The following is a 27,410-nucleotide window of genomic DNA, read 5'->3' as shown; positions in this document are numbered from 1 at the left end:
AAATTCCACAACTAAAGGTCCCGCGTATAGCAATTAAAGACCTGACACAGCCAAGTAAATAAATAAATATTAAAAAGAAAAGGATTACAATAGTGTTTTATATACGTATATGGAGATTTTCTTTCATTTACATTTTGTAAAATGAAAGTGTCTTCCTTTAGCAGAAAACCCTTAAATTCCTCAATGAGGGAATTCTATCAGCAACAGTAGAAGGGAAGATAGTAGTGTAATTCTGAAGGATGTGGGTTTAAATCCTGGCTCTGTTTCTTACTAGCTGTGTGATCTTGAGTAACTTAACTTTTCTCTATAATCCTTAGTTCTTATCTGCACAACATAAATAATAGCATCTATTTTGAAGGTTGTTTAAAAGATTGTTGGGAATACATGTATTGGCCAAGATGACTTTTAAAAAATCAAGTGTTTAATGTATGGAAGGAATAGGACTTTGGATCCTGAAAATCATCATGGAACTTATACTACCAGGGACATGTAACTCCATTACCTGAAATGCCAAGTAAGGGAGATGAGATGTAGAGGGCAGGAAGTTTGCACTGAAAGGAGCTGCAGAATCCTAAAGTGAAAGTGAAGTTGCTCAGTCATGTCTGACTCTTTGCAACCCCATAGACTAACCTACTAGGCTCCTCTGTCCATGGGATTTTCCATGCAAGAGTCCTGGAGTGGGTTGCCATTTCCTTCTCCAGAAGATCTTCCTAACTCAGGGATTGAACCCAGGTCCCCTGCATAGTAGGCAGACGCTCTACCGTCTGAGCCACCAGGAAGTCCTAAGCCACACAGAATCCTAAGGGGATACCTATCCCTCATTTTCCTCCAGTGGTTGAAGAACCTTTGACAAAGTCACCATTCACCTGATCAGTAACGTGTGAAAAATCAGCCTTTGGCTCAATATCTCTTCCCATGTGTCTTTGACTTACATTTGTTCATTTTACCCACTAAACTTGCTTTTATTATCTCTGGCTCCTTAGAGCCAGCACATCTCTGCAGGAATGAGCTGGATCTGATTTGGATTCTCACATCTCTGACAGAACTGTCAGCTTCATTTCCATCACAAAATCTTGGTTGCCTGTAAGGGTGTCAGAACTCAATGTTTCCCATTCTGGGTTGAATTGGCACAACTGGGGCAGGGAGGAATCTTCCTTAGACTTTGGTGAGCAACTTGGACTGACAGGTCACTGAGAAGATACAAATGTGGGTTTGAATCTCTTGTAAGACCTCAATTATCTGAATGTGAAAGGATCATAAAAAAGTAAACCTTGAATTAATTCATTGATAGTTCAGAGTTATATTATTAAAAGCAATCAGACCATCTGATCCTTTTGACCTGTGATCTATTCCGAACAGAAAGTGGCATTAAAAAGTATTTAACCTTAGTAAACCTTTAATCACAACCTAAATGATAAGGTTAATATCGTTTTTCATTGAATTATTTGGAAAAATTAATAGGCAGAAATATGTATGTAGTTATTCTCCAACTGAAATGTGAAGTATGATATCCAGAGTTGATGACATGTAGCTTGCCCCCATAAAAATGAAAGCTTCATCACTACACTGTTACCAAACCTGGCTTGTATAGTAAGGAAAGTGTAGGTCTTAAGAGAAATGGACACACTGGAATACAGTAAGTCCTCTACATACAAACCTCCAAGTTGCAATCGCAAGCTCTCAAAGTTGCGAATGTACATGCCATCAACATCATATTTGAGTGAAATTGCAGCTTGCTCTCCATCTCCAGTTGCTGATGATCCTTCAGCTCTATCCCACCTCATCTTCCTCCTCCAGTCAGTAAGTCTTCTTGCCTGTTCACTCGATTCTGGCCCCTGTATGCCAGCTGTTGTACAGTACTACTGTACTTTTCAAGGTACTGTATTGTAAGATTAATTAAAAAAATTTTTTTTGTTTGTGTGTTCTTTATGTATTATTTGTGTGTAAAGTATTATAAACCTGTTACAGTACAGTACTATATAGCTGATTGTGTTATTTGGATACCTAAGCTAAGTTTGAGACTTACAAACAAATTGGACTTGAATGCACTCTAGAGCAGAGCTCATTTGTATGTTGGGGCTTACTATAGTGGCTCAGTGGTGATTATATTACATTTCATAAAATAAGAATTTTCCTAGTTACCTGGAGTTGCTACTGCTTTTATTTGTAAGACTGCTGTTGCTACTGCTACTGCTAAATCGCTTCAGTCGTGGCCGACTCTGTGCAACCCCATAGACGGAAGCCCACGAGGCTTCCCCGTCCCTGGGATTCTCCAGGCAAAAACACTGCAGTGGGTTGCCATTTCCTTCTCCAATGCGTGAAAGTGAAAAGTGAAAGTGAAGTTGCTCAGTCGTGTCTGACTCTCAGCAACCCCGTGGACTGCAGCCTACCAGGCTCCTCTGTCCATGGGATTTTCCAGGCAAGAGTACTGGAGTGGGGTGCCATTGCCTTCTCCGTTTGTAAGACTGATTCATTGTAAGCATTTTTGGTGGGCATACTGTATTTATTTCACTGTTTGTTTTTTAAATGGAATATATGAAAGATAGGTTTTCTGAAAAACACGGGGTTAACAAGATTGATACTTATTTTTTCATCTATTTATTAAACAAATATTTTCTGTGACCATTATTGTATAAACTCAGGCTTTAAGAAAAAAATGTAACCATGTGAATAATGGGGCAAAAAGATTTCTAAGCAGAGAGAACAGCATGAGTGAAGCCCTTGGGTGGGAAAGACCTTGGCAAGTTTGCAAAATGATTGGAACTTAGTGAAGGATGGGGAGAGTGAAACAAGAGACTGAAAGTGATAAACTTGAGGAGCTCTTAATGTGCATGTAGCTATTGTCCTTAATTTGACGTCACGAGCCTGCTGTACATTTTGTGATGTGTGTGATGTCTTTATTTTGTGATGTTCTGATGTCATTTCCTCGTCTTTCTTCATTGTTGTTGTTCCTTCTTTGACTTTGCAGCAGTTATTGCTCCTGATTCTGGTAACTTGATCTTTTCTTTCTAATGTGCTTTCTGTTGGTTGAAGAATCAGATAACCAGACTAATTAGAATTATGTTGAATTTAAGGGTTAAAAAAACAAAAACAAAAAACTATGAATTTGGAGCATAAACTGTCTCCTTTGGGCAAACTCTATACATTTTTATACATGGACCTGTTTCCTTCTGAACCTCAGTTTCCTCCTGTATAAAAGCTGGCTAATGACCAAAATATCACGTCACTGCCCTTTTAGTCAGCAATTTGATTTACAATGGTTTTCTAAAGGATCTTTAAAAATTAATTGCATTTGTTGTGCTTTTCATAGTTAAGCTTGCCACGTCTTAACTATCTTGAAGTGTTAACTACTTCTTTAAATAATAGCACTCTCAATGCATAAATATTGACTAAAAGAAACTAAACAAAATGTTGAGGATCCTTGTCTAAAAGAGGATCGATATTTAATTATAAATCACCTATTACATTTTTTTTCTGCTGAGTATAAAATACATTGTATGAAAGTGTGAATTCAAGTGAAAATTACAGTTTTGAGCTCCATGCCTAATGATTTCTGCATTTTCTAAATGCATGTACTTATTTTCCTATTCCAAAAATCTGTACTCTAAACTTGCTACACATAGGAGTGTCCAGTTGTACATGGACACACAGCTATTAACTCTTTGAGGGGAGAAGCTGTTTCTTCTATTCTGATATCAACTGCTGCATGTGCCACAGTACTTTGAGCAAATCAGATGATCAGAAAGATGTTTATTGAATGAATGCGTAAGTGAATAAAATCCACTGGCTCGAATCTGGATTTGAGCCTTTGCTAACCACCCCAGACGTCATCATCTAGCTGCTTTTCTGTCTTCAGAAAAGCTTTTGTCAAGCCTGTTTCTTAAAAATAAAGTGTGAATTTGTGGAACTCTAGAATGCTCTGGGATTATGTAGGAATGTATAAGATGGTCTTCAAATGTCTTAGGAGAAAAGAGTTAGTAAGCAACACTTAGGTAGAAATAAAATAGTCAGACAGTGGTCAACCTCAGCAAGGTATTTGCAAAACAGCCATCAAGTGACTTTCTTCCTTGTTTGGGGATCAGAAGTTGTCCACTTACCTCCAAACCTCCCTCCTGGCTAATTGCAGGGGAGAGATGAGTGGAAGGCCAGGTGCTGGGCAAGTGCTGACAGCTGTCCTGAATGTGGCATCTTATTTCCTGCAGGCCCAGGTCTGCTTAGCATTACACAGTACTTAGCTTTGGTTAGGATGTGGTCAGTGTTTGTTACAAGGTGTGTGAGAAATTGGCTTTCCAGGAGGAAAGCTTCTGAAAATTTACACTGTGTGTGTAAGTTTTAGTTTAGAAAATTGCCTCTAAAAATTCAGGTGTGTGTCAGGGGTACAGAAAATTTATTGGTTGGACAGCAGCAAAAATATTTCTTTTGTCAACCCAAGGGAAAAATCCATAAGGTTTATGGTCTATATTTGAAAATAAGTAAATTCATTCCTAGAAATATTTGGAGATCTCTGGCTCTCAGATGGTTTGGGGTCCATTGATCCATCAGTGGTCAGATGATTCTGAAGAGTTTTGTGGGGGTAAATGAAGGAAAGATGAGGATTTGGGGTAAAGGGCTTGTAAGGATCACAGATACATTTGTGTTACTACAATCCTTGAAGATCAGGAGGAAGTAGCGAAAATTATTTATTGAATTAATCTGTGCTTAAACTTAATGGGGATTATATTTAAAGAGTAGCAGTGGAAAAAAGGCATCTGGGAAAAAACCTTAACACTTCTGGAAGAAATTTATGATTTTATTCTCATTATATTACTGTAGTGTTTAAACTATTAACTCTTTCTTAAGAATACAGATGATGTGTGAGGTCTCTAATGGCTTTAGATTTCAGTGATGCTGTGATTAATGAAGAACAAAGGGTATGTCTGAGAAAGACCTGGCATGTCCCCTTATTTCTCAAACTTCTGTGAAACAAGAGGAGACAGAATTTAAACCATGTGAATAAGTGATTCATCTTGATGCATTGTTTGGAGAGTTGGCTGAGAAACCCCTGGACTGAGGGAAGAGATTAGACTCACAAAAACACATCTCAATGTGTGAGCACAAATGTTCACTTTCTTTATTTTAACTTGAGCTGTGACCTCTCAAAACTGCTTGCTCAGCCTTTCTTAATACCAGAGCAACTTAAAAACAAATCATATCTTTTACCAAAATTGCATAAAAGCAGGTCCTCTGGGCCCAGGGCTTTGACAGGATTCATTCTGAAATGATCCTGGGTCATGCAACCTACACAGCAGATTTGTTACTTTTATTACAGAAAAATCACACAAGTTTTTCCAGAGTCCAGCTGTGGATCTTTAGATTGTCTTCATGTTACTCAGAACAGAACAACTGTTTGAATCAAAGCCAAAGATGTCCTTGAATCATTTGGTATCAGGCACTAATGAGCTCTGCAGACATTTCAAATTCCTTTCCCTCCCTCTCTCCCACCCCTTCCACCTTAACCAGGTGTGACTTACTCCAGTCTATTTCCCCCCTAAGTAATAAGCTATAACACACACATAAAATTTATGTATATATAATTTTTCTGTACTGTAAAGTGAGTTTTCAAAATAGTGGGTTTTTTTTAATAAGAGCTAAATGATTTACTGATCTGTTTTTATTAATAGGTATGTAAAATGGAGCTTCAATTTTCATTGTATCCTAGGGTTTATAGAGATGACAGATAACTTTCATGATCTGTTAAGCCAACCCTTGGTTTTCAGAGATGAGAGCCCTGAGGCTCAGAATTTGAAGAGATTTACTCCAGATCACACAGGTAATACCTGGTAGGGCTTGGCTAGAACCAGGCCATTGAATTCCTGGTGCTTTTTTCCCTGGAGAGTGTGATCTGAGAGCTTTATAATTCTTATTTTTCCTACTTTTCTTCACCTAAAATTGCATGTTATAAATGGGCATGTGTTATCCACCTATGAGACTTCCTTCTTGTTTTTCATGGTGAATTTATGCAATTATATAATTCTGAAATCATGTTATATGAACATGATTTCTGTGTGGTATGCTCACTGCTCCCACCACCCCCGCCCCCGCCCTCCCAATCCTCTTACCACATCTGTCTGATAAACTCACACTGAAAACCAAGGCTCAAGTCCTCTGTGAGTCTCTGTGCCAAGTAAACCCTTCTCTAGACAGGTGAACCTCCCCTCACCCCCAGCAGCTTGTCCTCTATATGCACCCTAGCAACTCTTTGTGCATGTGTGGCTATGAGCACTCTTTACATCGTGTTTTATTTATTTATTCATTCATTTATCTTTCTTTATCCTTAGTTCTGTAGTATAGAAAATAAAATTCTTTATAGGATGAACTTCTGAATAATTTAAAACCTCTTTAATTTTTATTCCTAATTATGTTTCTGAACAAGTATGTCACCTTGAAAGAGGTCCTATTAGTTCAATCTCCCCATAGATTATGGGTGAATCAGTTTTTACTTTCAATTAACTGACACTTATTGAGCACCTAGTATTACAAATAACTCCTAGAATTGTTCATGTAGACACCATGCCACTGAATCCTCACAACAGTCTTGGGGAATTAGGTTGTCCTACTCTACGGATAGATACAGAAACTGAAACACAGAGTCCATATCTTGCCCGAGGTTTATTAAGTGGCTGAATCTGAAATTGAAACCCAATCATTGGAATCAATGTTCAAGATCCCCCAACCCCCATTATATTCATCCTTATCTCATTAAGCATTTTTTATCAGTATGTCTTATACATCAACAAGATAGAGGAGTGGTTGGTAGTTGTGGCGGGGGGAGGAGTTCGGAGAAATTTCAGAAGTTTGAGAGTAATTCTTTGGATTGTGTGCCTCACATGTTTTGTTCAAAAGTCACGGCCACCAATGTGAAAAATGTTTAAACTGTTATGCTTTTGAAAGAAGGGGACTAAGTCTCCGTCAGTTTTTGTTGTTATTGCCTTTTATTTCTGTTTATGACTTGTCTGAGTTAACTTTTTACCATCAATATTTTTAAAATGGGAATGAGTTCCATATTTTAACCCCTGGAAGATAGCTCTTAATTACCTAAGAATCACAGAGAGGAGAGGATGGATGACATTTTGACATTTGAGTTACTAGCTGGTTCAAAACAAGAAGTTGTCTAGTTGCTTCTTTCCACTAAATTCTTTGTCATATTTTCTAATCAATATCAAACATATACTTAAACTCCATTTATCCCCTTCTTTTAATCTCAGACATCCTATCGGTTCTTTAAGTTGGCCTATATAGAGTGGTAAAGTGGAAGAGAAATTAAAAATCTCTTAGCTGTTTCAAACCAACAGAATTCTATAAAGCAATTATCTTTCATTAAAAAAATAAATTGGTTAAAAGATTTAGCACGTAGGAACTTTTTATTTTTTTCTTTTATTTTTTATTTTTGTTTTTTATTTTTATTTTATTTTATTTTTTTATAAATTTATTTATTTTAGTTGGGGGCTAATTACTTTACAATATTGTAGTGGTTTTTGCCATACATTGACATGAATCAGCCATGGGTTTACATGTGTTCCCCATCCTGAACCTCCCTCCCACCTCCCTCCCCATCCCATCCCTCTGGGTCATCCCATTGCCCCAGCCCTGAGCATTCGTCTCATGCATCGAACCTGGAATGGTGTTCTGTTTCACATATGATAATATACATGTTTCAATGCTATTCTCCCAGAACGTCCCACCCTCATCTTCTCCCTCAGAATCCATAAGACTGTTCTATGCATCTGTGTCTCTTATTCTGTCTCGCATATAGGGTTATCGTTACCATCTTTCAAATTCCATATATATGCATTAGTATACTGTATTGGTGTTTTTCTTTCTGGCTTACTTCACTCTGTATAATGGGGAACTTTTTAAATAAAGTTTTTCAAATTAAAAAAAAATCTCTTAGGTTTCTTCAGATTGAGTCACCTGTACCTGAATAGTTATATCATGTGTAATGCTTGTCCTGGGTTGTGAAAATTGGACAGTATTGCTGAACAATCAGTCTTTTATAATTCACTGTTGCTTGCATCGGGCATTTTGTCAGTTAGTACTGAACAGTAAGAGATGGGCCCTTTTATTTGCATAAAGATAAAAAATAAGGATCATGAAGTTCATTTAGCTTTTTGAGCAATTCAGCTCTAATGGCAGAGCAGGAATGTATTTTTAAAAAAGTGAAATTAATGAAAAGTGTTCATCTGTTGGTAGAGCAGCAGTTTGAAGATTGAATGTTAGCAGCTTTGCAGCTTTTGGTTATTAACTCTATTTTGTCTTCTGTCTTGCAGCTGTCAAATAAGAGTGGCAGGTTTTGAAAAGGCAAGAGAGAAAGAAGTTAGAAAAAGGGGTATGCCCTCACCAGAGGAAATGCTTCTCAGTTATGGTTTAAAAGATTTTGAGATAGCTACTTCCAATCCATTGAGAGCAGAAAACATGTGAATCAGGAAAATCAGAAGGCTCTTAGAGGCCTGAGTATTATTGCAGACCTAGAATGTGAATGTTAGAATGAGGTCATCAGCTCAGTTTGTTGCTCAGTCTTGTCCGACTCTTTGCAACCCCATGGACTGCAGCGTGCTAGGCCTCCCTGTCCATCACCAACTCCTGGAGCCTGCTCAAACTCATATCCATCGAGTCAGGGATACCATCCAACCGTCTTATCCTCTGTCATCCTCTTCTCCTCCTGCCTTTAATCTTTCCCAGCATCAGGTTCTTTTCGAATGAGTCAGTTCTTTGCATCACGTGCCCAAAGTATTGGAGCTTCAGCTTCAGCATCAGTCCTTCCAATGAATATTTAGGACTGATTTCCTTTAGGATTGACTGATTTGACCTCCTTGCAGTCCAAGGGACTCTCAAGAGTCTTTTCCAACACCACAGTTCAAAAGCATCAATTCTTCAATGCTCAGCTTTCTTTATAGTCCAACTCTCACATCCATACATGACTAATGGAAAAACCATAGCCTTGACTAGACGGACATTTGCTGGCAAAGTAATGTCTCTGCTTTTTAATATGCTGTCTAGATTGGTCATAGCTTTTCTTCCAAGGAGCAAGCTTCTTTTAATTTCATGGCTGCAGTCATCATCTGCAGTGATTTTGCAGCCTCCCAAAATAAAGTCTCTGTTTCCATTGTTTCCCCATCTATTTGCCATGAAGTGATGAGGCTGGATGCCATGATCTTAGTTTTTTGAATGCTGAGTTTTAAGCCAACTTTTTCACTCTCCTCTTTCACTTTCATCAAGAGGTTCTTCAGTTGCCCTTTGCTTTCTGCCATAAGGGTGGTGTCATCTGCATATCTGAGGTTATTGATATTTCTCCCAGCAATCTTGATTCCAGCTTCTGCTTCATAGGAGGAAGCTGTTCAAAATAGCTACTGGGGAGTGTTGTCTAGGTAGTCAGCTAGATCAGAGGCGGGAGATGTCAGTGTTTTCCTCATTTTAAATGCAAAGGCTTGGCTGAGTTTAGTTAGAGCCATTGTTTTCAAATATATTTCTCATCCTTTTATTCTTTTGTCAAATGAAATATCAATATAGAAAACTGATTTTAAGAGTTGGTTTGATTGATGTAGGGGGAGATTTAGACTCTGGCCTCCTAAGCTATATCTTTCCTCTTATAGAAGATGCTGAAACATCAGATTTCTTCCAGACCCAGTTTGGAAACCATACAATCACATTTGGAAATATGGTTGCTGAGCTCCCTGATCATCTCATTGCTTTGGGGCCAAGGAGAGTGAAACTCAGTCTAGTGATTCTCAAAGTGTGACCCCAGTAGTATCAAGATCACTGGGAAACTTATTGGACAGGCAAATTCAGTATCAAAATGTCTTGGGTGGGGCCTAGTAGTCTACATTCTGTTAATAACTACAGTTGTCAAGACCATCAGATTTTGAGAATCAGGGCATTGGCTTAGATGTTTATATTTCTCAGACCAGTTGTAGAGCTGGGTCCCCAGAGAGGCAGACACCAAAATAAAATTGAATTTATAAGATTTCTAGCAGAGGCAACAACTGTGAGAGAATAAAGCTGGGAGGGCTTTCCAAACTCATGCATATCTACTCTGAATGAAGGAGAGAGGAAAGAAGATTGAGTGGAAACATCTCAGAATGTTAGTTCTAATAACTGGGACATTTTCATTGCTTGTTTTTCTCTTAAAAATGTTATATTTTCCTGAAGAGGGGAAAAATTTGTGAGAGGAAGAGGTATATACTAAGTAAATTTGGATTGTTTTCTGGTCATTGTCAACCGATCTGTTGAGACTCTCTATTTTGGTATACTCCTCTGAAGAGTTCAGTTCAGTTCAGTCACTCAGTCGTATCTGAGTCTTTGCGACTCCATGGACTACAGCACGCCAGGCCTCCCTGTCCATCACCAACTCCCAGAGATTGCTCAAACTCATATCCATTGAGTTGGTGTTGCCATCCAACCATCTCATCTTCTGTCACCCCCTTCTCCTCTTGCCTTCAATCTTTCCCAGCATCAGAGTCTTTTCAAATAAGTCAGCTCTTCACATCAGGTAGCCAAAGTATTGGAGTTTCAGCTTCAACATCAGTCCTTCCAATGAACACCCAGGACTGATCTCCTTTAGGATGGACTGGTTGGATCTCCTTGCAGTCCAAGGGATTCTTGAGTCTTCTCCAACACCACGGTTCAAAGCATCAATTCTTTGGTGCTCAGCTTTCTTTATAGTCCAACTCTCACATCTATACAAGACTACTGGAAAAATCATAGCCTTGACTAAACAGACCTTTGTTGGCAAAGTAATGTCTCTGCCTTTTAATATGCTAAGTTGCTCATAACTTTCCTTCCAAGAAGTGTCTTTTTATTTCATGGCTGCAGTCACCATCTGCAGTGTTTTTGGAGCCCCCCCAAAATAAAGTCTGCCACTGTTTCTACTGTTTCTCCATCTATTTGTCATGAAGTGAAGAGACCAGATGCCATGGTCTTAGTTTTCTGAATGTTGAGTTTTAACAGCCCAGTGTTTTTTATGATGTACTCTGCATATAAGTTAAATAAGCAGGGTGACAATATACAGCATTGACATACTCCTTTCCCTATTTGGAACCAGTCTGTTGTTCCATGTCCAGTTCTAACTATTGCTTCCTGACCTGCATACAGATTTCTCAAGAGGCAGGTCAGGTGGTTTGGTATTCCCATCTCTTTCAGAATTTTCCACAGTTTTTTGTGAACCACACAGTCAAAGGCTTTGGCATAGTCAATAAAGCAGAAATAGATGTTTTTCTGAAACTCTCTTGCTTTTTTGATGATCCATCAGATGTTGGCAATTTGATCTCTGGTTCCTCTGCCTTTTCTAAAACCAGCTTGAATATCTGGAAGTTCACAGTTCATGTATTGTTGAAGCCTGGCTTGGAGAATTTTGAGCATTACTTTACTAGTGTGTGAGATAAGTGCAATTATGCGGTAGTTTGAACATTCTTTGACATCGCCTTTCTTAGGGATAGAATGAAAACTGACCTTTTCCAGTCCTGTGGCCACTGCTGAGTTTTCCAAATTTGCTGGCATATTGAGTGCAGCACTTTCACAGCATCATCTTTTAGGATTTGAAATAGCTCAACTGGATTTCCATCACCTCCAATAGCTTTGTTCGTAGTGATGCTTCCTAAGGCCCACTTGACTTCACATTTCAGGATGTCTGGCTTTAGGTGTGTGATCACACCATCGTGATTATCTGGGTTGTGAAGATCTTTTTTGTACAGTTCTTCTGTGTATTCTTGCCACCTCTTCTTAATATCTTCTGTTTCTGTTAGGTCCATACCATATCTGTCCTTTATTGAGCCCAATTTTGCATGAAATATTCCCTTGGTATCTAATTTTCTTGACGAGATCTCTAGTCTTTCCCATTCTATTGTTTCCTCTGAAGAGTGCTGGTGTTCAAAAATAGGCACTGAATTTTGCTGTATTCAAAGCGCAAACTTTGTCTCCTTTGCACCTCAAATCTTGGCTCAGTTCTTATTAGCCTCAGCTGTTAGGGTTATATGCACAGGGGGTTATCATAGATGAGGCCAGGTTTATGGGCTCCCTCTTTCTGGTTCTCTTCTTACTCAGGTCTTCCTTCTCCTTCCAGTAGCTGTAGTTTCCTTGTGTTTTGTCCTCTGGCTCCTCAGGCCAGTAAGACTGAGACTAGAAGTTTCCTATGGGAGTTCAGTCCTCCTCTCATGGATCTGACCATTTTTTCTTTGTTTCTGATTTTTTGCGTTAAATATTTAGTTGTGTTTTGGTTTCATATATCCAGGTTCATGAATGGTATTCATATATTTTTAAAACTTAATTATGCACTTGTCATTATTTACCTCCCTAACCTTTTAGTGCTTTGTCCTCAAATTTCTACATATTTGTATGTTGACATTGGTACTTCTACCTTCTTTTTATTTGAATTTGCCTATCTTTTTATTCATTTATTTGAATTAAATTTTTATTACTTTGTTTTAACTTAAAAAATCCAATCTTTCAGTCTTTTTTTAAATGGGAGCATCATGACCATTCACATATATTTTACTACTGATATATTTAGTAGTTTTTTCTAGTTGCATGAGTGCATGTGAAGTTGCTTCAGTTGTGTCTAACTGTTTGTGACCTCGTGGACTGTAGCCCACCAGCCTCCTCTGTCCATGGGAGTCTCCAGCCAAGAATACTGGAGTGATTAACATGCCTTCCTCCAGTGGATCTTCCTGACCTAGGGGTTGAACCCACATCTCCTGCATCTCCTGCACTGCAGGCAGATTCTTTACCTCTGAGCCACTGGGGAAGCCCTTTTTCCAATATTACTTTATTTTTAATATTTATTTATTTTCCCTTTTTGAAAAAATTAATTTTTTATGTGGTAATTTATTTACTTTATTCTCCTTGTACACCACTTGTCTTACTACAGTAATCAGCCATCCTGGTTTACCAGGCATAAATTCATCTTAAGCACTAAAATCTCACATTCCTAGAAATCCCTCTGTCCTGAGAAAACCAGGATGACTGGTCACCTTAAGTCAGACACACTTAGTTGTACACTGGACTTTCATGAGAAGTTTTCCAAGACACTGATGCTTGGCCCTCCCTGCTCTAGAGTCTTTATTTAATGGGTTTGCTGCTGCTGCTGCTAAGTCGCTTTAGTCATATCCGACTCTGTGCGACCCCATAGACGGCAGCCCATCAGACTCCTTCGTCCCTGGGATTCTCCAGGCAAGAATATTGGAGTGGGTTGCCATTTCCTTCTCCAGTGCATGAAAGTGAAAAGTGAAAGTGAAGTCGCTCAGTCGTGTCTGACTCTTCGTGACCCCATGGGCTGTAACCTACCAGGCTCCTCCGTCCATGGGGTTTCCCAGGCACGAGTACTGGAGTGGGGTGCCATTGCCTTCTCCGGATTATTATCAGGGTTTATTAATCATTGCTCTGACCACAAGCCTAACTCCTATGGGAAAGCTTTTGTACTAGCTATTTCTTTGCTGGAATATACTTCCCTTTTCAGTGGTTCTCATTCATGGCTAACCATTCAGAGTTGGCTTACTGTGTGTTAGTTGCTCAGTTGTGTCTGACTTTGTGACTCCAAGGACTGTAGTCCATTAGGGTCCTCTGTCCATAGGATTTCCCGGCAAGAATACCTGAGTGGTTTGCCCTTTCCTCCTCCAGGGAACCTTCCTGACCCAGGGATCAAACATGGGTCTCCCACATTGCAAGCAGATTCTTTACCATCTGAGCCACCAGGGAAGGATTGAGTTGGCTGGGAACATTTCATCAATCCCAATGCCCAGGCTCCACCACCTAAGCCCAGTGAAATAAGTCTCTGATTCCTTAACTACTCAAATGATTTTCATGGGTGGAAAAGTTGAGAAGTACTGTGATGTTTTCTCATGGATGTTATTTAGGAGAAAAGATCCATCCTATCCATTCAAACTAAATTAGCTCCTCTAACACTTTCTAATAGCATATATTACTTTCTGATAATTTATACTTGATTTAATTCTCTATTTGTTTTGTGCTTTCTACCACCAAACAGAATATAAGATTCATGAAAGCAAAGTTTTGTCTTGTTTATCAGTTAGCCCGAGATCTCAGAATGGATTCTAGAACTTGTAAGCACTTGGTCAGTATTAATTTATACTTTCCATGTGCCAAGCACTGTGTTAGGACCCAGGGATTGTATAAGAATGAGTAACTATACAACAGCAACAGATACCCCTCCCTCCACCAAATGTAGTATTCTGTGTCTTCATGAAGCTCACAATCTAGTGAACTACTTTTTTTTTCTAACATTTTATTCTATTCTGTTAAGACTTCAGAAAAGTAAAGTAGTTAAAGAGGAAATATTTTATCACATAAAGATGCCACTGGCATCTCTTCATTGTAGTTATCTGGCATCTCTTTTCATTGTAGTTATCAGCGACACGTTTACATGGTTAAATAGACTCAGTGATTTATAGAAACTGAAATGACGTTTCAACCCTGCCTTATAACAGTCTGAGCTGTGGTTTCAGGGCTCTGTGATTTCTTAAGTCTTCCCTTGCTGCATAGTCCTACCAAGGAACCCTGAGACAGTGCAGCTTTCTCCCCCACACAGCAGGTCCTCAGTGGGATCCTCCTGGTGGTCCAAGACCAGAGCCGAGTCTTCCTGCTGTGGTTGGGTTGCAGGAAATACTCTGCAGTCCCTCAGTTAGCCAGACAGACACATGAAAGAGCCCAAGAACACACACAGAGTAGACACATAAACAAGTGTACACTCATCCATTTTTATGGAAACAGACATAAATGGTGTGGGGGTGCCTTAGCACATAGAGTGTCTAGATTCTAGAGGGTTTAGTCAAGAGACAGTGGCTAAATTTTGACAGCAGAAATTGCAATGAAGGAAAAGCTCAGCTGAGAGATCCAGACTAGGGCATTGCAGGCCAAATGATGATCCATGTGCAAAGTCTAATGGGCTTTAGCTAACACAAGGCCAAGGCAAGTAGTCACTTTTTGCTGATCTTGGTTCTGCCTGTACTGGAGCAAGATGGCTTGGGGATTAGGTGAAGTCAGTGTTTCTTCATACTACCTGTCTTTCCTCCTGAGAGAATTCACCTATCTGGGTCAAGATAAGAGGGTAACTTTTATGTATAACTTAAATAGAGCATAACTTATTCTGTTATAGTGATTGTTTCCCTAATCTCAACTTTGATTAGCTTATGTGGATTTATTTCTTTAATCATTAAGCTATTAGAAAATCTTCGTCTAGAGCTTTGGTTTTGTAATATAGACTTATAGAGAGAAATTTGTTAGTTGATTGAAACCTGAGTGTGAACAAGATATATTTTTCAATATTTAGTGTATATAGTCCATTGGTTTGTCTGTATAAATGAGATGACAGACTCTTGGTTTGCCACAGGTAGTGCTGTTCTACTTAAAAATATAGCCCTCTAGGGAATTCCCCAGGGGTCCGGTGGTTAAGACTTTGCGCTTCCACTGCAGGGGCCATGGATAAAATCCCTGGTCAGGGAGCTAAGATCCCACATGCTGCATGGTGCAGCCAAAAAAAAAAAGCATCTAAAATATTAATGCTTTAGCGAAAATACTGTAACACTTGTAGCTTCTCCAGATATAACATCTATCTCATTATATTGTCTTTTAAATTGTTGTGTAAATACCCAAGTCACTGTTAAAGGCCAAGAAGGAAACCCAAAACGTTCTAGGTGGTATATCCATACCTGCCTTGAATTTAGTTTAGACCTTAAGTAAGAAATCAGCTCACTGTGACTCCACAAAGCAAAAAAGCAAAGGCATTCAAATGTGATGGATCAGGAGGAAGGCACATTTCTTAATTAATTTATAATTGTAGATTTGTGTGAAAATGTATGCACTAGCACAGAATAGTACAATTAGTTTGGCTCTTTTCTCTTTAACCAGCTTCATTAAAAAAAAAAATAACTGTTGTTAATTTTGCTGTTTATTTAATCATGAATTTAATATATGTTTATTATGTGCCAGGTACTATGATGGGCACTGAGTATATAATGGTTAAACATTTTTTTTAAGTTTACAATAAAGTGGAGGAGACAGGGCATTAAAAACTTCATAATTATAGGTATGACCTTACTTTATTGATAAGGGTGGTAGGAGAGACTGATGAGGGCATAATTTAAATAATTTAAATGAGGGATAGAGCAGCTAAGTGACATTTTAGCCTAGAAGGAGTTAGCCATCTGCAGGATACTTTACATTTCAGAGTCCAGAAAACCTGCAAATCTCTTATACTTCATGTTTTACTTTCAAATCTAGGAGAAGAAAATGGACAGTAACTTGTTTTAGTTTTATTGGATTCTTGGAGAAAGATATAGAAAATAACTTTTCTAGGACTTCCCTGGTGGTCCAGTGGTCAAGACTCCATGCTTCCAATGCAGGCAGTATGGGCTCCATCCCTGGTTGAGAAACTGGGATCCCACATGCCATGCAGAGTGGCCAAAAAAAAATTATTTTTTCTCCTAAAATATGGTGATTGTAGAGGAAGCCTAAATAAAGGGAAAATACTTTATTTTTGTTTCAAAATTGTGATTTTATCCCACACTTGTAATACCCTGCCTCCCAAATGATGTATGTATATGTGTGTGTATAATCTTTTTCCTGATGAATATTGGGTAAAGACTGTATGTGCACAGGAGAATAAGAAATAAGAACTCCCACAGGCTAGAATATTTGAATAATTTCTGCAAGATGTCATAAAAATAAGACCTGATTTAGAGAGGTTCTGCTCAGTCTGCCATTTACAGCAGGGGAAGGAAATATCCACCTGGAAAGTAAGCAGAGAGAATCTTGAAGTGCCCTAGATTACCTCCGTGTTTGTAAAGACCAGTCCATGAAACTAAAGACAAGAAATCATAAGGCACAGAAGTGAATGTTCCTCCTCCTGCATGCTTAATCTGGGAAAACCTCAGGAAACATAATCATTCTTCTTTATATTTTGATACTGAAAGTATTGAACAAGAACACACATGCACTCTCTCATGGAACTTATTGTAAATTCCAATCCTGGACAAACATACACTGTTCTTTATAAGCATAAAAGGGAAAAGTCACTCTTCACTGAATTTATTGAGATTGCTTCCAGAAACAATCAACAGACATAAAAACATCCCTATCTTCCTTACATGGAAAATAGATCATCACAGACTATAAATCTTCACCTATATTCTGGTCTGAAAATGGAATCATCCTTGTTAAAACAGCCACAACTGGCAGGATCATGAAATATACACTTCACTGATAGAATCTAAAAGTTATTTCATGATTGAAGACATACTAACAAGTGTGTAAAAGTTTTAGTCTCTCTCAACACATTGTATTTGAATTCCATTATTACAGTTCACAACCAGAACTAAAATTGAGTTACTATCTGCCACTAAACAATATAATCAAGTCACAGGGTCTTAAGAGTGTTTTTCATTAATAAAAGTGCTGCAAACATAATTCATAGTTTGAGTATTTGATAGTCCTCTTTTTGGGGGATACCAGTTTTTCATCTGTCCTAAAGATTCTCCTGAGAAATCTATATGCATGTCAAGAAGCAACAGTTAGAACTGGACACGGAACAACAGACTGGTTCCAAACTGGGAAAGGAGTATGTCAGGGCTGTATATTATCACCCTGCTTATTTAACTTACATGCAGAGTACATCATGCCAAATGCTAGGCTGGATGAAGCACAAGCTGGAATCAAGATTGCCAGGAGAAATATCAATAACCTCAGTTATGCAGATGACACCACCCTTATGGTAGAAAATGAAGAAGAACTAAAGAGCCTCTTGATGAAAGTGAAAGAGGAGAGTGAAAAAGTTGGCTTAAAGCTCAACATTCAGAAAACTAAGATCATGGCATCTGGTCCCATCACTTCATGGCAAATAGATGGGGAAACAGTGGCTGACTTTATTTTTTGGAGCTCCAAAATCACTGCAGATGGTGATTGCAGCCATGAAATTAAAAGACACTTACTTCTTGGAAGGAAAGTTGTGACCAACTTAGACAGCATATTAAAAAGCAGAGACATTACTTTGCCAACAAAGGTCTGTCTAGTCAAGGCTATGGTTTTTCCAGTGGTGATGTATGGATGTGAGAGTTGGACTATAAAGAAAGCTAAGTGCAGAAGAATCGATGCTTTTGAACTGTGGTGTTGGAGAAGACTCTTGATTGGACTGCAAGGAGATCCAACCAGTCCATCCTAAAGGAAATCAGTCCTGAATACTCATTGGAAGGACTGATGTTGAAGCTGAAACTCCAATACTTTTGCCACCCGATGTGAAGAACTGACTCATTTGAAAAGACCCTGATGCTGGGAAAGGTTGAACGTGGGAAGAGAAGGGGATGAGAGAGGATGAGATGGTTGGATGGCATCACCGACTCGATGGACATGAGTTTGAGTAAGCTCCAGGAGTTGGTGATGGACAGGGAAGCCTGGTGTGCTGCAGTCCATGGGGTTGCAAAGAATCAGACATGACTGAGTGACTGAATTGAACTGAAAGATCCACTCTGGCCCAAATATTGAGATAGAATTCATTTGTACTGCTATAGCAAAGACTTTTATTGAAGGCCTGTTCTTCTCCTGCCAGTTATTGCTTCCAACACAAAATTAGGTGGCTGGGTAAGACCAAATGCTCTGGAGTTAGGTTACTCCAGCTTTCTCTAACCCTTTGCCTGAGTTTCCACATCTCTATATTGGGAGACTGATAGTAAATAGCTCTTGCGTTGGGCACACCGTTTCTCCTATGCCTGTGACATAGCACATGCGCAGTATATATTAGCTCGCTATCCAAAAAGGTTAGGAGAACAGTGATTTAATGTTGCCAATATGTGGCATTTTCTGTAATAGTAATTATTCTGATATTATTAATCTTTCCTAGATATTGTCATTTTTTCCCCCACAAAGAACCTTAGGTTAGCTCTATCTTATTTTTTATTGAAGTGTAGTTGATTTACAATGTATTAAGTTCTGCTATTCAGCAAAGTGACTCAATTATACACATATAGATACTTATATACACATATAGGTACCTATATACATATATAGTACCTATACATATATAGATACTTTTAAATATTTTCTCCATTATGGTTTATTCTAGTATATTGAATCTAGTTCCCTGTGCTATACAGTAGGACCTTGCTGTTTATCCATTCTGTATGTAATGTGTGTGTGTGCTTAGTCATTAAGTCCTGTCTGTCTCTTTGAGATCCAGGGACTGTGGCCTGCCAGGCTCCTCTGTCCGTGGGATTCCCTGGCAAGAATACTAGAGTGGATTGCCGTGTCCTCCTCCAGAGGATCTTCCCAATCCAGGGATTGAACCTGAGTCACCTGCATTGCAGGCAGATTCTTTACAGTCTGAGCTATTAGGGAAGCCCTCTATATGTAATAGTTTGCATCTGGTAACCCCAAACTCCCAATCCTTCCTTTGCCTGTGCCCTTCCCCCTTGACAGCTACAAGTCTGTTCTATATGTCTGTGAATCTGTTTCAGTTTTGTAGATAGATTCATTTGTATCATATTTTAGATTCCACATACAAGTGATATCATGGAGAAGCAAATGGCAACCCACTCCAGTATTTTTGCCTGGGAAATCCTACAGACAGAGGAGCCTTGTGGGCTATGGTCCATGGGATTGCAAGAGCTGGACACAACTAACTTGGTGACTAAACTACCACCACCATAAGTGATATTACACGGTATTTGTCTTTCTCTTTCTGACTTATTTCACTGAGTATGATCATCTCTAGTTGCATCCATATTGGTGCAAATGGCATTATTTCATTCTTTTTTATGGTTGAGTCGTATTCCATTGTGTATATGTATGTACCACATGTTCATTATCCATTCACTGTCAATGGATATTTAGGTTGTTTCCATGTCTTGACTATTGTGAATGGTGTTGCTATGAGCATAGGGGTACATGTATCTTTTTGAATTATGGTTATGTCCAGATATATGCTCAGGAGTGGGATTGCTGAATGATATGGTAATTCTATTTTTAGTGTTCTGAGGAACCTCCATACTGTTTTCCGTAGTACCTGCACCAACTTACAGCTCTGTTTCATATATAGATATGACTTACTGAAAAGCTAAACCAATACAAAAAACAAAACACTGACTTATTAGGAAAATAAAATTTTTTGAATACAAAAATTGGCAGCCTGATAATTTACTTTACAACATATTATCCTTAAATAACGGTTAACTGGTTATCTGAAACTTTTGAAAACAGATTCATTAAATGAGAAGGTATGTCATTGAAGAAAAATATACTTCGAAATACTCATAGCCAAGTCAAGAAAAAAAAGGTGAGAAAATAGCCTGGAAATTTCTGTCTTAAGACAATATAAAAGTTTGAACTTTTATAGTTAATTTAAAGTAAAATAATATGTAAAATAGATAGCCAGTGGGAATTTTCTGTATTATCAGGGAGCTCAAACTGGTGCTCTGTGACAGCCTAGAGGGGTGGGGTGGGATGGGAAGTGGGAGGGAGGTTCTAGAGGGAGGGGACATATGTGTACCTATGGCTGATTCATGTTGATGTATAGCAGAAACCAACCCAATATTGTAAAGCAATTATCCTTCAATTAAAAATAAATAAATTAAAAAAATAAAGTAAAAGAATTTTTTTTTGACATCAGGAGGAGATTTTTCTTGGGCTCTAAAACTATTCTGTCCTACATGAATAGATCATTCTTTAATTCTTCTAATAAATACATTTAGTATTATATATTTATCTTAAAGTAATCATTTAAAAACCAAACTTCCTTGCCATTGATAATTCAAGATATATCATCCCTGGAATTATCTAATGACCTTTAGTAATACTGAATCAATGATTTTACTTAAACTTTCAGACAATTAAGCTTAAAATCAGTTCTTAAATATGCAAAATCAAAAAGAATGTTCCTAAATTAAACCAATGGCTCTTTTTGTATCTGCAGGATGCTTTAATTTCTACCACATATGTGTAAATTGGCAAAGTACCTAAAAGGCTATAATAATCCTGATGGCTTGGAACCAATGTTTTACCATCATTGAACAAGCCCATATACTCCGAATCTTTGGATTAAGACAAAAACTCCATCCTGCCATGCACCTGGTCAGTTGTGCAATCCTGACCAATGAACAGCTGCTAACAATAAGGGTATTGTGCTTATGTAACACAGTTCAGGACCTGATGGTTAGTCTCTTGATAAATGGTGAAACACTAGGGAATATTCTCTTGCCAGGATGCCTGCTTCATGGAAAATACTATGCCTATGTTGACATGTACCCTTAAATCTTCTCTCTATATGACTTGGTGGACTTGGGTTCTGGAAGATCACATTAGCCTTCCCACTTGGCTTTGAGGGAGTTAAGGATATTTCAGCCAAGAAATGGCCATACAGTGTTGCAGCAAATGTAATTTTAAGAACTGTTTTCTGTAGACTTGTTTCACCACGTTAACAAAAATCTGTATTATGTTTCTTCCCATCGATGTGGGTGTGTCCTTGTGTGTGTATTCAAGAGAGGCTTCCGTTTGTTGAGTGATCTTCATGCAAACATCTTGGAGTGCTTTACAAAAGAATTTTAAAAATTAAACCAAACAGGATATGAAACTGTGCTGCCAAACAAGTAAGTCTTTAGGCATGATTTAAATTTAGTTAATGACATAAAGAGCTAAATCTGTGAAAGGAAGCAAGTTCCTTGGATCAGAGAAAAAAGAAGCAGAAAACAGATACTCATATTTTGTAAGTCTTCATTTGAGTAGCTCCAAAAATGTTCTTTTAGAAGTATAGTTGGAAAACCCCAGGCTAAGTGAGTTCCAAGGAACAGTATTTTAGGGAAAAAGACCAGATAATGGCTCCCGTGTGCATAGCAATCTACAGATTACAAAGTGTTTTCCCAGCTTTGATGACAATCTTACTTGTCACAAAACCCCACCAAAGCTAAGGAATATGTTATTCCATTTTACAGATGAATAAACTGATGACAGGAGAAATTAAGGGATTATACTAAGGTCACTCAGCTAAGAGGTGATTGAGATAGGATCTGAATATGGATTTTGATCTAAATCTGGTGTTCTACTTATAGTACCATGAGTTGAGTCTGTGGCATGTCCTTTATGCTGGATGCATTTCTCATGCCACTATAGATCTCTGTCTCTGATATAACAGCAGTGACTCTGGCTTCCTGGGATAACATAGTATTCTGCTCTCTCTTAGAAAGGACTGCTGATATTCCTAAGTAAGAAATTTGAAAACTAGGGTCTTTTAATGCCAAGTACATAGCAAATGATAATATTGTGGCTTAATTCTCTCAAAACATTTAAGCTGACTTTGATGGTTTGCCTTTCAAATTACCCTCTAAGCAGTTGCCAGAATCCTCCCTTAATCAATGTGATTGGATTCAGGCATCAGTCTCAATGTTGCAGGTAGCTTCTCTTAGCTGTAGATTGTAGTAGGGAAATTGGGGAATTCTTAATGAGCTTCCTGTCCTCTGCTGACTTGGACCAAGTGTGGTTATTTTAGAACCTCTTAAGATTCCACGAGCATTGTGGTTTCAGACAGTGAGTCATGGCCTTGTCCCTGAGGAGTGGGTGATACAGTATGTGGACTGATTCTCAAGACATACAGTGTTCAGGGTCATTCAGAACTGACTGTGCTACAGCTGCCTAGTTTTGTTGTTGTTGTCTTATTGCCTTTTCCTTTAAAAACACATTTGCTTTCTTATCCAAGTTTTAGACATTTAAAAGTTTACATTTTCTCTGGTACTCCTTTAACTTTAGACAAAGCCAGGAAGAACTCTGCTTTGTGACTCTGTCAATTGTTTGGCAAAACACATGTGGTATAACCCAACAGCAAGCAATTGAAACCTTGTCTCTGTAATCAGCTCCTTGAGCAGGTCACTCAAGCCAAAGATAAGCCTAACTATGGCAATGGAAAAATGGAGTAACACTATTAGGGTAGTCAGGGCCTTGCACTAAGCCAATTAACCTAAGCATGTTACTTTTTACCTTACATTTCAGTAGACTTTTTGCAGATTTTTACCTTTATGCTTAATTTTAAAACATTAACATAAAGACTTCAGCTATCTTGCCTTCATCCAATAAGCACAGCCTATCCAAAAGATTTATATGACTTCCATATGTCATTTAAGCATTTGAGACAGGAAGACAATCCATCCCAGGTGGAACCATCAGGGATAAAAGATAGTTGGAACTGCGTTTCCAAATTGGCTGCATTTCCCAGTCTGGCCTCTTATATGGCACCTGCTCTCTCATCCTTCATTCTTTCTGGTGATCAGTTATCTCTGGCTGCATTGTGCTAATTAACCTTTGGGTACAGCCTTCCTCCTTGAGCCTGAGTTTGCCTCAGTATCAGTTTTATTGCCTATTGTCTATTCATTTCTTTCAACTTGACTTTAGTTCCTTAGCCCTTGCCTCTGGACTTGCTTTTTAACCTACCTTTGCCAGTCTGCCCTTAGTTTGACCTGCCCTGAGCCTCTATTTTTTGAATCCTTATCTCATGACTGTCCATCATGTGTTACCCTCAGTAACGTGACTAACTGAATATATTCCTGCTCCTTATCATTTGGTTCTTCCACATCTCAATGTGTTAGTTGTGTTTCTCTGTACATAACACTGTGCTTCATGCTCTGGAAAGAATATGAAATAATATAAGATAGGGTTCTGCTCACTCTTCTATCTTCCTGGACTATTCCTTTTCATATATGTCCTGAACTTTCAATGATCCACATCTCTACCAGCCAGCCAGACCTTGGTAATCATTTCATCTTTTAAATTCCTTTAGCATTTGTTGTCCAGGTGGCTCAGGACCACCTGAAAGATGACTCATTGTTGCCTAATGTTAGTATTATGGTAAGCTCTTGGAAGGTAGGTCTTCAGATCCTCAGTCCTTGCCAGGGTGTCTTGCATAGGATAGATGCTCAATGACTGCTAACTGGTTTTCTGTGGTATATGTGCACAGAAAAACTGAGAATACAACTGTATCATATAACCTAGTTCTAAATGGAACCGTATAGTTTTAAGTGTTGAGTAGTGTTGTCCAATAGAAATTTATGTGAGGATTGAAATATTCCTTATCTTCATTGTCCAGTATAGCAGCCATTCACTGCACTTTTCTGTTAAGCACTTGAAATATGGCTACTGTGACTAAGGAGCTGAGTTTAAATGTAAAAAACTGGAGAAATATCATGTGACCGCCCTTATATGTGGAATTTAAAAAGAAATGATACAAATGAACTTACAAAACAGAAAGAAACTCACAGACAGAGAATGAACATATGGTTGCTGGGAGGAAGGATCGGGGGAAGAGATAGGGAGTTTGGGAAGGACATGTACATACTGCTATGTTTAAAATGGATAACCAACAAGGACCTACTGTATAGCACATGGAACTCTGCTCAATGTTATGTGGCAGCCTGGAAAGGAGGGGAGTTTAGGGGAGGATGGATACATGTATGTGTATTGCTAAATCCCTTCTCTGTTCACTGAGATTATCTCAGCATTGTTAATCGACTATACTCCAATATAAAATAAAAAGTTTTTAAAAATTTATTTAACTGTAATTAATTTAAAATTTTAAAAAAGCTGTAGTGTGTAGAGTGGCTACCAGACTGAATAATGCATGCTATAGGAATGTGGAGAATGGAATGGTAAGTGGGAACTGTGAATTGGGAAAGTTCTCATGAAGAAAAATGGACTTGGGTCATAAAGATGGGAAGCAGAGAGAAGGGGAGGTATATTTTAAGTGAAGTGATAAAGCAGGAGCTCTGAGGTGATTAAAGATGTTACGTTTGGGATCAGTTTGAAGACCTGAAGTAAAGCAGAGTTTGAGAACCAGAGGTCATAGTAGCAATAATCAGTTCAGTTCAGTTCAGTCGCTCAGTCGTGTCCGACTCTTTGCGACCCCATGAATCGCAGCATGCCAGGCCTGCCTGTCCATCACCAACTCCTGGAGTTTACCCAAACCCATGTCCATTGAGTTGGTGATGCCATCCAGCCATCTCATCCTCTGTCGTCCCCTTCTCCTCCTGCCCCCAATCCTTCCCAGCATCAGGGTCTTTTCTGATGAGTCAACTCTTCGCATGAGGTGGCCAAAGAATTGGAGTTTCAGCTTCAACATCAGTCCTTCCAATGAACACCCAGGACCAATCTCCTTTAGGATGGACTGATTGGATCTTCTTGCAGTCCAAGGGACTCTCAAGAGTCTTCTCCAACACCACAGTTCAAAAGCATCAATTCTTCAGTGCCCAGCTTTCTTCACCGTCCAACTCTCGCATCCATACATGACTACTGGAAAAACCATAGCCTTGACTAGACGGACCTTCGTTGACAAAGTAATGTCTCTGCTTTTAAATATGCTATCTAGGTTGGTCATAACCTTCCTTCCACGGAGTAAGTGTCTTTTAATTTCATGGCTGCAATCACCATCAGTGTTGATTTTGGAGCGCAAAAAAATAGTCTGACACTGTTTCCACAGTTTCCCCATCTATTTTCCATGAAGTGATGGGACCAAATGCCATGATCTTAGTTTTCTGAACGTTGAGCTTTAAGCCAACATTTTCACTCTCCTCTTTCACTTTCATCAAGAGGCTCTTTAGTTCTTCGCTTTCTGCCATAAGGATGGTGTCATCTGCATATCTGAGGTTATTGATATTTCTCCTGGCAATCTTGATTCCAGCTTGTGTTTCTTCCAGCCCAGCGTTTCTCGTGATGTACTCTGCATATAAGTTAAATAAGCAGGGTGACAATATACAGCCTTGACGTACTCCTTTTCCTATTTGGAACCAGTCTGTTGTTCCATGTCCAGTTCGAACTGTTGCTTCCTGACCTGCGTACAGGCTTCTCAAGAGACAGGTCACTGGGTCTGGTATTCCCATCTCTTTCAGAATTTTCCAGTTTATTGTGAACCACACAGTCAAAGGCTTTGGCATAGACAATAAAGCAGAAATAGATGTTTTTCTGGAACTCTCTTGCTTTTTCAATGATCCAGTGGATGTTGGCAATTTGATCTCTCGTTCCTCTGCCTTTTCTAAAACCAGCTTGAACATCTGGAAGTTCACGGTTCACGTATTGCTGAAGCCTGGCTTGGAGAATTTTGAGCATTACTTTACTAGCGTGTGAGATGAGTGCAATTGTGCGGTAGTTTGAGCATTCTTTGGCATTGCCTTTCTTGGGGATTGAAATGAAAACTGACCTTTTCCAGTCCTGTGGCCACTGCTGAGTTTTCCAAATTTGCTGGCATATCGAGTGCAGCACTTTCACAGCATCATCTTTCAGGATTTGAAATAGCTCAACTGGAGTTCCATCACCTCCACTAGCTTTGTTCGTAGTGATGCTTTCTAAGGCCCACTTGACTTCACATTCTAGGATATCTGGCTCTAGGTGAGTGATCACACCATCATGATTATCTGGGTCGTGAAGATCTTTTTTGTACAGTTCTTCTGTGTATTCTTGCCACCTCTTCTTAATATCTTCTGCTTCTGTTAGGTCCATACCATTTCTATCCTTTATTGAGCTCATCTTTGCATGAAATGTTCCCTTGGTATCTCTAATTTTCTTGAAGAGATCTAATTTTCTTGAAGTAACAATAATAGCTGCCACATATTATACTATAGTGAAAGTCGCTCAGTCTTGTCTGACTCTTTGTGACCCCATATACTATACAGTCCATGGAATTCTCCAGGCCAGAATACTTGAGTGGGTAGCCTATCCCTTCTCTAGGGGATGTTCTTAACCCAGGGGTTAAACCCAAGTCTTCTGCTTGCAGGCAGATTCTTTACCAACTGAGCTATCAGGGAAGCCCAACAAGTCACCTGTTAATTTAATCTTCACAATACTATGACTCAGAAAATATAATTTGCTCAGGGGTACAAATTAATATATGGCAGACCTGAGATTTGTACTAAAGTCTGTCTAGCTTAAAAACTTAAGCTTTTAACATACTATACTGTCTCATTCTCTGACATGTTAAGAAAAACTTAAAAGTAGAAAATAGCCCAAATGTCCCTTCATCTGCAAAATGGGTAAACAGTGGAATACATCCAATCAATGGAATACTGCTAAGCAATATAACAAGTAACAGAACTAGAAATAAATGTAACAGTATGGATGAATCTCAAATGCATAATGCTAAGCAAAAGAAACCAGATGTAAAGGCTGCATACTCTATGATTCTATTTATATGACATTCTAAAAAGGTAAAATTTATAGGGACAGAAGGCAGATCAGTGGCTGTCATGAGCTGATGGTGAAGGGCAGGGAATGACTACAGCTAAACAAGAGAATTTGGGGGCAGGTGATGAAAATATTCTATACTTGGATTGCAGTGTTGATTACATGATTCTGCATTTGTCAAAACTCACAGAACTGTGACCTATAGAGGGTAAATTTTCCTATATGTA

The 27,410-nt window shown here is 38.7% G+C and overlaps 1 protein-coding gene and 1 non-coding gene across 18 annotated transcripts in view; one reads left to right on the top strand and one right to left on the bottom strand.

Moving 5' to 3' along the window:
- The window catches only part of SUGCT (succinyl-CoA:glutarate-CoA transferase), a 714,763-nt gene that overhangs the window by 405,830 nt on the left and 281,523 nt on the right, over window positions 1-27,410 (top strand). For 2 of the 17 annotated variants that reach the window (XM_081537412.1, XM_081537413.1), the window contains exon 13: window positions 21,511-21,617. The exons of 14 other annotated variants lie outside the window; for them this stretch is intronic. In XM_081537412.1, the coding sequence (XP_081393538.1) occupies window positions 21,511-21,576 (66 nt within the window). In that variant the 3' untranslated portion in view covers window positions 21,577-21,617. Of the gene's footprint in view, window positions 1-19,524; window positions 19,697-20,232; window positions 20,309-21,510; window positions 21,618-27,410 lie in introns of all 17 variants that reach the window. One more of the 17 variants, XR_014067747.1, reaches the window with a different exon arrangement.
- On the bottom strand, window positions 707-779 carry TRNAS-ACU (transfer RNA serine (anticodon ACU)). The gene has a single exon. It is a non-coding gene; the product is annotated as a tRNA-Ser (tRNA).

The sequence above is a fragment of the Giraffa tippelskirchi genome, chromosome 10 (genome assembly GCF_054371585.1).
Source record: "Giraffa tippelskirchi isolate mGirTip1 chromosome 10, T2T-mGirTip1v1.2.pri, whole genome shotgun sequence".
Lineage (NCBI taxonomy): Eukaryota > Metazoa > Chordata > Mammalia > Artiodactyla > Giraffidae > Giraffa > Giraffa tippelskirchi.
The sequence above is the reverse complement of the archived record's forward strand: the minus strand, read 5'-3'. Positions and strand labels throughout refer to the sequence as shown.